Source organism: Tupaia chinensis, unplaced genomic scaffold (genome assembly GCF_000334495.1).
Source record: "Tupaia chinensis unplaced genomic scaffold, TupChi_1.0 Scaffold000303_1, whole genome shotgun sequence".
Classification (NCBI taxonomy): domain Eukaryota; kingdom Metazoa; phylum Chordata; class Mammalia; order Scandentia; family Tupaiidae; genus Tupaia; species Tupaia belangeri.
Window position 1 is genome coordinate 1,258,049 of NW_006159793.1, and position 11,553 is coordinate 1,269,601.

Here is an 11,553-nt window from a genome sequence, read left to right on the forward strand (position 1 = left end):
GCAGCACCCAAGACAAGAGGGCCCCCGGGCCGCCGTCCCAGAGCCGGAGCTGTACAGAACTGCACAAGCACCTCACCTCCGTGCCAGCCTGCCCCCAGGCGAAAGCCTGCTCCCCAGAGAGGGGCCTGCGGCCCCCACCTCCACTGAGTCCCCGGCTCCCTGCCAAGGAAGACGAGGAACTGGCTGAGGACTGCCCGAGCCCCCGGCCAGCCCCAGCCTCTCCCAGAGACTCTCCAGCACCGGGCAGGGCAGGCCCCAGTGCCCAGGCTTCCCAGGAGGACATGCAGGCAATGGTGCAGCTCATCCGCTACATGCACACCTACTGCCTCCCCCAGAGAAAGCTGCCCCCGCAGACTCCAGAGCCAGCCCCCGAGCCCTGCGGCAGCCCCTCTAAGCAGGCCAGGCCCCGGCCCCGGTCCCAGCACCCCCCCAAAGCCTCCTTGTCTGAGTTCTCCATCCTGAGGGAACTTCTAGCTCAAGATGTACTCTGTGACGTCAGCAAGCCCTACCGCCTGGCCACACCAGTCTACGCCTCCCTCTCATCCCGGCCAAAGCCCAGGCCCCCCAAAGACAGTCAGCCCTCCCCTGGCCGCTCATCCCCTGTGGAGGAGGTGAGGATTGCAGCTTCGCCCAAGAGCAGCGGGCCCAGACCCAGCCTGCGCCCACTGCGGCTAGAGGTGAAAGGGGACGTCAGCCGGTCTGCCAGGCGGCAGCAGGAAGAAGAGGAGGACGAGGAGGAGGAAGAAGAGGAAGAAGAGAAAGAGGAGGAGGAGGAGGAGGATGAGGAGGAGGAGTGGGGCAGGAGAAGGCCAGGCCGAGGTCTGCCGTGGACCAAGCTGGGGAGGAAGCCGGAGAGCTCTGTGTGCCCCGTGCGGCGGTCTCGGAGACTGAACCCTGAGCTGGGCCCTTGGCTGGCATTCACGGACGAGTCGCTGATCTCCTCGGAGCCCCGAGGTGCTCTGGCCTTGCCGTGCCTGGCCCCCGAGGCCGACGACATGGAAGGGGAGCTGGGCAGCCCCACGGACGAGGACAGTGGCCAAGGCCAGCAGCCCCTGCGGGGACCCCAGATCCCAGCCCTGGAGAGCCCTTGTGAGAGTGGGTGTGGGGACACCGATGAGGACCCCAGCTGCCCGCAGCTCCCTTCCAGAGGTAGTGGGAGTCGGTGGTCCGCAAGAGTGGGGGCAGGGATGGGGTGAAGGCACGAATTCCCTCCTCTCCACTCCCTTCCTGTCTGGCCTCCAGCTTCCCTGCCCCTGCAGTGGGCTAGTTGGAGCAGATCTTCAAACGTCTCTGTGTTGTCCGTCATGCGTGGATGAGGGGCCACTCAGTGAACGAGGAGCAAGATGCTTGCCTTCGTGGGGTGTATGTTTCGGGGGGTAGGGGGAGACAGTCCGTCAAAACACAAATAAAAAGGAAGATAATTGTGAATTGTGATGGGTGCCACAAAGACAGCTCACTGGGGGTGACAAGACAGAGGCGCGCTCTCTAACATCAGCTCCACAATGAAGCTGATGTTTTTTTGGGGGGTTGGGGGGAGAGGTTTTTGCCATAAGGCGTGTGCGCTTGCTAGAAAGAGAGAGACAGAATGCAAGAAATCACCCCCCAGGGGGGATGGCCACGCCACAATCCCTTCTCCTCCATTCTCCTCTCAGGATCTTGGGCACGCACGCACACCTGCCTGGCTTGAGTTTAAGCCACCAGGTTCAGGACTGGAACTGTGGTTGACTACATGGGAGTCCAGCGACATAGCCATTATGCCATCTGCTGGTCCCGAAGTTGATGTTTTTCTAATGACAGGGGCACATGCACTCACTCGAGAGAAGGGAGAAAGCACCTCCCAGTGGGGTGTGGTCCTGCTACAGTCCCATGTTCATCCAGCCTGTCGGGATTTGGGACATGCGCTCACACGCCCAGCATGTTTTTCAAGCCAGCAGGGTGAGGATTTGAACCAGTTGGCCATGTGGGATCTGCCTTCCCTAATCACTGGGTTATAAGGCCATCATCGAATTTGAAATGTGTATAATAATGGCAATAATGCCAATACCCTTGTCAATTGTGTGCTTACTGAGCCTGGCACCGGTGTGAACCTTGACACAGACTATCCCACTGACACCTCAGAAGAAGCCAGTGTGGTCGGTACTGTTGTTATCGCCATTTTAAGCTACGGAACCAAGAGCCGGTTAGTGGCCCATCCCATGCAAGGCTTTATCCAGAGCCTTCTGCTGTGAGACTTCCCAGTCAGAGCGCTTCACCGCTTGAACTGCCCTGTTTGGCCAGAAGGGGTCACCCTTGTACCCATCTTATCATCCAGCAAAGTCAGTAGGTGTCTGCTGAGATTGGGATGGAGGGTGAATGGAGTCTTTCCTGCCCTTTCCTAAAAAAGGCAGAGGCCTTAAGGTAACCTGCCCAAAGGGCAGCCCCACTTAGCTCCTTTGGAAATCAGGGTCTCCTCCAGAGGGAGAAACATCTGCTAGCGATGCCATGGTGGGGACTCTTATTTTTCTTTTTGTCTTTTTTCTAGACTCTCCCAGGTGCCTCATGCTGGCCTTGTCACAAAGGTAGATTTTGGGGAATATTTGGTGTATTAATCCATGAGATTTTGTCTTGTTGGATGTGTGTGTGTGTGTGTGTGTGTGTGTGTGTGTATGTGTGTGTGTGTGTCACAAAGGTAGATTTTGGAGGATATTTGGTGTATTAATCCATGAGATTTTGTCTTGTTGGATGTGTGTGTGTGTGTGTGTGTGTGTGTTGGATCTGGTGGTCCGATTCATCAGCCCCTGAGTTGTCCCCTAACCCCTTCCCTGATTGCTATTTGGGGCCCCAATAGCCAGGCTCCCGTAGAAAAGTTTCTTTTCAGAAGCTGGCCTCTGCAGGCCAGGGGAGGGATGGGGAATCAGGGCTTTAGGCCATTTCCCAGCTCCCCCTCGCGGACACTGAGTTCTTTTTTTCCACGGGTCAAAGCAGACAGTGCTGCATGGCTTTGGGCAATTCCTTTACCCTCTCTGGGCCTCAATTGCTCTGTCTGTAAACTAGGGAGGCCGACCACGTTTGCCTTCTCTCCGCCCTCCAGCAGACCTCCGCTGTGTCTTCTCAGAGCGAATTCCTCTCCCAGCCAGGATGAACCCCCAGCCCTCTCCTCACAGTAAATTCTCCCCGGGGCCAGTTTCCAGTGGCAGTGGGAGCAGGGTCCATGTGTACCCTCCTGCCCTGGGTGCTCAGGGACGTGGAGGCTTACCGCTGACCTGTTTTTCTTCCTGTCCTCTCCACCCCGGCAGCAACCCTCCTTTTGGCAAGAAGAGCTTTGAGCAGACCTTGACCGTGGAACTCTGTGGCACGGCAGGTGAGCAGGTTGGGGAGGCTTGGCTGGTAGGCTTCCTCTGGGGGAGTTAACAGAACTCCTGGCAAGGAATGCCCTATGGAACAACTCGGGCAATGGGGGTGACTGCTGAGCCCTGCCTGCCACCGCTCCAGAGGCCGTTCTGGGTGTTGAGATTTGCGATGGGCGTGTTATAAGGAGGAGATGCAGTCAGGGCCTGGGGTTCAGCTGTTCCTCGTCCACTAATCACACATAAGGGGGTATCGGGGCCAGAAAAGAAAGGGACCCTATCCTTCCCCCAAGGAGCCCGCAGCCCTGTGGAGGAGAGAGACTCGCGTCACGAGCAGTGTTTGCTGAGCAGTGTTTGCTATGCAGGTTTCGCAGCGTGTGCCAGAGCCCGGGGGCAGGGAAGGGGGCGGGGCCGGGCAGGAGGGTGGCCTGGGACAACTTTGCAGGACACCAGAGCAGGGGACTTCTGGGTTGGGCTTGAAGGAAGAATAGACGTTGGAAAGAGGAGGAAGGGGAAGGGTTTGCCCAGCAGCAGAGTCAGCAAAGCAAAGGCAGAGAGGAGTGAGGACGGGAGCACCCGAGATGCCCAGCGCCTGGTCTTGCCCCACGGCAGAACCATGGCGGGGAGGTCCGGAAAGAGCAGTCAAAGGGCCGGAGGGCAGACGTGTCTGATCTCTAGCCTGTAGGCATCAGGAGCCCCAGAGAGGAAGAGGTGGCCTTTTAGCGCCGTCCCTTTGGTGCACAGGGGAGAATGGAGGCAAGGGCTGTGGGATGGTCAGGTCAGGTGGGCGGTCCCCGTGGTGGCCGCCCAATCTGCACGCTGGGAGGCAGCAGAGGCAGTGGGGAAGGCTGGGTGAATGGTGTGGAGCTGGGGGTTTCTCGGATCACTGGGTGGCTTCGACTGGCATTACCAGGCTACAGAAAGGATGGGCAAATGGATTTCACCACATGCCACCTCCAGAGAATTGAGAGTCCCAGGTCACATCCAAGTTGAGCCAGCGGTGCAGTGGCCAGTTAGTGGCGCCTGCCATCCGTCGGGGTGGGGGAGTGGTGGCACAGAGCCACTGCTTTACCATCCCACACCGGGGTCTCCACATCCTTGGGACGGATCTGTCTTTACATCTAATGTGTCTTCTCTTGCTCGGGCAGGACTCACCCCGCCCACCACGCCTCCGTACAAGCCCACAGAGGAGGACCCCTTTAAGCCGGACATCAAGCACAACCCGGACAAAGACACAGCTCCCAGCCTCCCCTCCCCTGAGGGCCTTCAGCTCGGGACTGTGCCAGGGGTTGCCCAGAAGCTGCCAAGGAAGCACCCGGAGCGGAGCGAGCTCCTGTCCCACCTGCAGCTTGCCACAGCCCAGCCGGCCTCCCAGGCTGGCCAGAAGCGCCCCTTCTCCTGTTCCTTTGGAGACCACGACTACTGCCAGGTGCTCAAGCCAGAGGGCGCCCTGCAGAGGAAGGTGCTGAGGTCCTGGGAGCCGTCTGGGGTCCGCCTCGAGGACCGGCCCGAGCAGGGTGCCGGGCAGGCGGAGGTACAGGCCCCTGGCAGGGAGGAAGACAGCAGCTGTGACACTGGCACCCTCCCCAAGGACAGTGTGCTGCTGAAAGACCACGAGATCCGCGCCAGCCTCACCAAGCACTTTGGGCTGCTTGAGACCGCCCTGGAGGAAGAAGACCTGGCCTCGTGCAAGAGCCCCGAATATGACACTGTCTTTGAGGACAGCAGCAGCAGCAGTGGGGAGGGCAGCTTCCTCCTAGAGGAGGAGGACGAGGCAGAGGAGGAGGATGAAGACGACTCAGGGGTCAGTCCCCCTCGCTCCGACCACTGCCCCTACCAGAGCCCACCGAGCAAGGCCAGCCGGCAGCTCTGTTCCCGCAGCCGCTCCAGCTCTGGCTCTTCGTCCTGCCGCTCCTGGTCACCAGCCTCCCGAAGGAACATCAGGTATGGCCTGGGGTGGGGGGCAGCAGGCAACTGAGGACCCGAGTTCCTAGGGGCCCAGGGGACAGAGGAGCCTTGGGAACTTGCTGTAGAACCTAGGCTGCCGGAGACCCTGAGAGTGGTCTTCTGCTTGGGCGCTGTTGGGGGGTCCTGGAGGGGACTAAAACCTGGTGTGTGACAGTTGGGAGCACTCCAAATCTCCTGGCCCCGTGAGAGGAAGAAAACCAATCTCCTGGCACTTTGTGGCTTTAAGCCTCAGTAAACATGCCCTTACTCATCGGTGTTTTCTGCTTTCGTATTTGCACGGGGGAGAGACTTTTGTGTGGACATACGTGCATCCACACAGTTGAAAACCTGTGCCTTCCACAGGTACAAGAGAGACTGGGGTATTCTCACCTGTGTTCCAGGAAACACAGAGATGGGTTTGTTCAGTTTCCCATCCTGCTGTGCTGCACAGTGGCTTCCAGCAGCCAGCCACTCCCTGAGCGCTCTTGCGCCTTGGTGTAGGTGGTGCCTCATGGACCTGTTCCCTCCTTCCCCTGTGCTCACCAAGCCAGCCCAGAGAGGGAGCTAGCCCCAGGGCAGCTGGGGCGCTGGACAGAAAGAACGAAGCAGGTGGAGTGGGGCACTGGTTGCTTCTCTCTGATGGATACAGCAGGTCGGGATTTTCTGGGAGGCTGAGGAGGACCTGCGAGGCCACTAGAGCACAGCTCAGAGTACCCCGGAGGGCTGGGTCCCACCCGGGGTCTGGTCCATAGGCCTGGGGTGGGAGTGCAGAATATTTCTAGCACTTTCTCAGGTGGTGATAATGTTGCCAGAGTGCTGTCCTCGGAGACCAGAATTCAGGTCATAGGAAGATATTATTTCTTAGAAAAATTCAGCTTTAGATTTACAGTTCTCTATCGGTCACTCTTAACTCCAAAAATCTGATTAAAACAAAGTTCCCGCTCCCCATTAATGCGCATATACATCTGACTGGCCATTCCATTTTAGGCAACTCACTGCACCCTAACGTTAAGAAGCCCTAACTGGTCTGTTACTTGAAATGAGGCCTCCTGCAGTTTCTCTGCATGCCCCTCTATAGAGTAAGCTGGGAACCGTCAGTCCCGTCAGGGCTTCTTTCTGGCCCGTTCCCCTTCCCCAGGGGTAGCTCCTGCCTTACAGCCCTGCTAGTCCAGGCTTCAGCCTTCTTTCTTTCTTCTTTCTTTTTTTTCCCCACTTGCCAGAAGGCATGTGTACTCACCAGAGAGAAAGGGAGAGGGAAGAAATCACCCCTCAATGTGGCTTGGATCGCATCACAATCCCTTCTTGAACTCCATTTCCCCATCTTATTGGGATTTGGGGCACATACGCACACATGCCTGGTGTGTTTTTCAAACTACTGGATCTGGAATTTGAACTACATGGTTGATCACGTGGGATCCAGGTCCCTTAACCACTAGGCCATGGGGCCAACCTTGAGTTCAGCTGGTACCCTGCTTTGCTGTGAGCTGACCCGCTCCATGTCCGCACGAGGTGGTAGCCTTACAAAGACTTGCTCAGTACACGGCCAGGGTTGTCTTCTTGGAGGGCATCCCAAAGCCAGAGCAGGGCTTCCCTGGCCTCCATCCCCTGCCCAGCTCAGCAGGGTTGGGCAGGGCCTGTATCCATGGCTTTGCTGGAGAAGAGTTGAGAACCTCTCTAGAAACTCCCACAGATTCTCTTTGTCTCTGCCCACTTTGGGGCCAGGTTTGGGACTGGCTTTTTCTGCTCACTGGAGAAAGTCAATTGGTTAACTCACTTTCTGCTCAGCCCCGGTAAGCTTGGTGAGCTAGTAACCAGCCTTCTGACCCAGTTGTCACCTGTGCTTCCACACCAACCATCCTTCACCGGGTGCATTTCGAGCTGTTTAACAGCACCTAGCCCCAAACCCACAGCACTTCCCAGTCATGTTGGGCTTTTCAGATGAGGAAGGCCTACTGAGTCTGCTGTCAGTGGGTGGCAGCACTATTATGAGGGAGCATTTTAAAGTCTGCAGGTCCCATCCCTTTCTACAGGAGGTCTTCAGGAAGTTAGAGGACAGTGCATACTATGAAAAAACAATGCATGGGCTGGAAATATTTTTGCACCAGAATAAGCTTCTACTTTAGTTCTATTTCATTTTTCATGAACTTTTCAAGTCTCCGTTTCCACACACACACATGCATACACACATACCTCGTAGTACCCTATTTTAGCTTCACAGATGCAGTGTGCATCTGCTTCTCATCCCCACGTTGTAAGCGAGGAAGCCAAGGCTCAGAGAGATTAAACAGAAAAGCAGCAAACATGGAGTATGGCACATTCTCTGGGTTAAGCATGTACGTGCATTTTCTAACTTTACCCTCACAAGTGACCAGGGAGATAGACACCCTCGATTGTGTCTGTTTTCTAGATGAGGAATTGAAGCCAACGGGGCTGGCCTGACTGGCAGGGAGGGGATGGGGCCAGGACTCAAACACAGGCTACCTGACACTGAGTCTGCATTCCTGTGTTCCCGTGCTATCCTCAAGGCTTCAAACCAGTTGCCGAGGGCAGTGAACAGAGAGGCCAGGAGGGCTGTGGGCGTGAGGCACCCAGCAGCCTGCTTGGCTGTGTGGAATGGTCAGCCTGACAGCTGGCCTGGACACGGGGAGCTGTGTGGGGCTACAGTCAAAGACCTGCCCCTCGCTCTGGCTTCTCCGCTTTCTAGCTTTAGGCCACTCCCTCTTAGAGAGAGATTTTCTTTTGCTATAGGGTGTATACGCTCACCAGAGAGACAGAGACAGAAAAAAATCACCCCCTAGGGGAGGGCCATACCGCAATCCCTTCTCCTCCATTCTCAGGATTTTGGGCATGTGTACACATGTTCCTGGTGTGAGTTTTAAACCACTAGGTCTGGGACTCAAACCACAGTCAACTACCATCTGCTGGTCCTGGCAAATTCATCTTAAACCTGAGCCTTGACTTTTTCCTCTAAAAACTGGAGAAAACAAGAATTATAGGGATTTTTTCCTCAGATCAGTTAATGCAGTGAGAGGGCTTTTCCAACCACCGTGGCATGAACAGGTAAGGCAGGGCCCGCAGGTGGCATGGTGGGTAAGGTGCTAGACTCCCACATGGCTGACCGTGGTGTGAGAAAATCAAAACTCACTCCAGGCACGTATGCGTGTGTGCCCAAAATCCCAAGAGGAGGATGGAGGACAAGGGATTGTGGTGTGGCCATCCTCTCGGAAGGGTACTTCTCACTTTCTCTGTCTCTCTGTCTCTTTGGCAGACACATGCACTCATAGCAAAGCCCTTTAAAAAAAAAAAAAGGAAGAAAGAAAGGTGAGGCTTAGAAGGATAGGGCACTAGGGAACCAGCAGTTGGCACAATGGCTATGTCGCTGGACTCCCACGTAGTCAACCGTGGTTCAGACCCAGTGGCTTAGAACTCACGCCGGGCGCATGTGCGTGCGTGCCCAAGATCCCAAGAGGAGAATGAAGGAGAAGGGATTGCAGGCTGACCCTGGGGGTTGATTTCTTGCTTTCTGTCTCTGTGTCTCTCTCTGTCTGTCTGGCCAGCGCACATGTCCTATAGCGAAAAACCTCTCAAAAAAGAAAAGAAAAGAAGGAAGGGACACTGCTGGTAGCACGGTGGTTCCAACGATCTGCTCTGGAAAGGGCGGAAGGCACGGGCCAGGTGTTCAGACTCGCGCAGTCCTGGGCTGTCGTTCTGCAGGACGGGGTGGCCCGCTTCTGCTCTCAGGAACCCCTGGCCTCCTGCAGCCACCCCACCCCTGTCCACCACATCCCTCCTGAGAGTGAGTGTCTCTGCTTTGCTTGTTCACTGACAGATGTGAGAGCAGAGGGCCGTGCTCAGACGGAACCCCACGTGGCCGGCATGCCAGGAAACGGCGGGAAAAGGCCATTGTAAGTGACCTGGGACCCCAGAGCCCGGAGCAAATGGGGATGATCAGGGACACCCAGAAGCACAGGGCTTCATGGACCCTTTGAGGCTAGCTAGTGAGCCCTTCGGCCTTCAGCCCCTGCTTGGGAATAAAGGGACGGTGGCCTGCAGAAGGCCACGATATTTCTCTCATTGAAAAGCTCAAAAGCCACGAAAGAGCGTTAAAGGTGGCACCTTGTGAATCCAGCCAAGAGACCGGGTTTATGGCTCAGCATCAGGGGTCTTAGGATGGCTAAGAGGGAAGGCCGTGGTAGAGAGCAGTTGGGCTGATCAGGGTCTATCCAGCCCTGCCACTACCTTCTATGTGACCTCGGGCGGGTCCCCCAGCCTCCTTGGGCCTCATTTCACTCATCTGTACACAAGGGGGTTGGGCCTTATGCTTCCTCAGGGTTCCCCCAAGTCGATCAGGGATAAGGGGCCTAGAAACCCTGTCCCTCCTCCCTTCACCACTCTCCCCCAGAGTTTGTCCACATCCTGGCTCGTGGCTCTGCTTGGAACCTGCTCAAAGCTCCCCACAGAGAAGGCGCCTCAGGGGCCTGCAGTGAGGAGCTGAAGTCGGCCAGCTGCCTTCTCACTGGAAATGAGGGACAGAACGCAGGACAGGAACACAGAAAGACAAATAGATTCCCACTCGGTGTTTTTCTCCCCCACCGTTTGGTGTCGGGGAGGCAGGGAGAGACACTGAGGTTTGCACATCCCAGAGGCACAGAGCTCGCTACAAGCAGGTACTGAGGGCCACAGGTTGTGCCGAGTGGCTTCCTGGGGTCTGGAGTGATCAGCCCGCGGTGTGATAAGCCTGGCACTGTCATAGGCTTTGGGTGACAGCGATGAGAAGACAGACGAGGTCTGTCTTGGTTAGAGCAGAAGGGAGAGGTAGACAGTGGGCTTCTAGGCAAAAGAGTGTAATTACAGAGCGGGGTGAGCGCTGAGGTGTAATTAACGTCACGGCCAAAATGTTGGAAATAAGCATTGTGTTAGTGCTGTTGGGGTGATGTGTGTGGGTGGTCAGGGAAGGGCATCTTCAGGGAGCTAGGCCCTGATGGTGGGAAAAAGCAACCAAGCCAAGATTCAGGAGACAGTGTTTGGGGCAAGGGCAGGAAGAGTTTTATGAGTTCAAGAAACTACAAGAAGGCTGGGAAGAGGGGGTTTCTCTCTTGAGGTGCCCCTTGACGTATTATGGTGGGGTACTCAGTTCCTGTGACTTTGGCAGCCGAGCTCCATGTGGCTCCCAGGCTCACTGCCTTTGGTACATGGGTAGGGCGGCTGGACAGCGACAGTGTCTAACCTGCCCCCAGAGGAAGCCCATCCACACCGGAAACTTGGCTTTGCTCACGGCACACAGGTTTCCGGAACAAGGCCGGGGTTTTCTGGCAGGTCAGAGCCACTCTTCAGGTTGCTTCAACTAGATCACATGACAGATCTCGGAGGCAGACGGGGAGGTGCAGCCCCGGCTTTCCCACACCCCTTCTCTCCGGGCTGCGCCGGGCGCCCATTGGCACAGCACCGAGCTCTCCCAAAGGTGGCTTCATGGTCACGGTGTCTGCACAGTGGCTTCAGCTACTTTACCTTGGCAAAACCAAAGATAATGATGCCTCCAGTGGCCTTAGAGCTCCCTGTCTCCATACCTTCCCTTCTAGTCCACTCTGACTCCCCCAGAGTCCCCAGTGTTTGCCCCCCCACCATCCTCTGAGACCTGTGTACCTGCACCCCATAGTTCCCCTACTCAGACCTCAAAACCCCATACAGGAGCTTCCGAACATACAGGTAGACTAAGGTGACGGAGCCCTCTCCCTTCCCAGCCTAGCCTCTGCTCATTGCCCTCAGGTAAGAGGTCGCGTCCTCTGGGGCCACTTCCCCATTCCACTCTCAACAGCCTCTTCCTCCAGCAAGGACAGGTCGTCTGGCATAAAGATCATCACTGCCAGCCTGAGTCCAGCTGGTGTTGCCCACCCAGCCAGGCGTCAGGGCCAGAGGCGAGAACTCCATGGGAGCCCACCACCCAGGGGCTTCAGAAGCCAGGCAATGACTGGGCCCCCCTGTATCCCCCCTCTTGAGCAGGGCGAAGGCCGCGTGGTGTATGTTAGAAATCTTTCCAACGACATGAGCTCCCGAGAGCTGAAGAGGCGCTTCGAAGTGTTTGGCGAGATCGTGGAGTGCCAGGTGCTGACGAGGAGTAAGAGGTGAGTCAAGTCAAACCATCACAGAGGGCAGTGTGTTGGGACAGAAGAGATTCGAGATTGTGGAGCAAATTCAGTGAAGTCCACAGCCTATACCTGGTGATCCAGGCCCAGTGACAGCAGCAGACACGTGCTGGTGGTTACGAGGGCCAGGCAGTCCG

The 11,553-nt window shown here is 56.5% G+C and overlaps 1 protein-coding gene across 1 annotated transcript in view; it reads left to right on the forward strand.

Moving 5' to 3' along the window:
- Positions 1 to 11,553, forward strand: part of PPARGC1B (PPARG coactivator 1 beta) — a 44,099-nt gene that overhangs the window by 29,084 nt on the left and 3,462 nt on the right. Inside the window, exons 6-11 of the mRNA XM_027772822.1 lie at positions 3 to 1,149; positions 2,522 to 2,558; positions 3,276 to 3,340; positions 4,475 to 5,270; positions 9,103 to 9,178; positions 11,274 to 11,395. Of these exons, the coding sequence (XP_027628623.1) occupies positions 3 to 1,149; positions 2,522 to 2,558; positions 3,276 to 3,340; positions 4,475 to 5,270; positions 9,103 to 9,178; positions 11,274 to 11,395 (2,243 nt within the window). The remainder of the gene's footprint in view (positions 1 to 2; positions 1,150 to 2,521; positions 2,559 to 3,275; positions 3,341 to 4,474; positions 5,271 to 9,102; positions 9,179 to 11,273; positions 11,396 to 11,553) is intronic.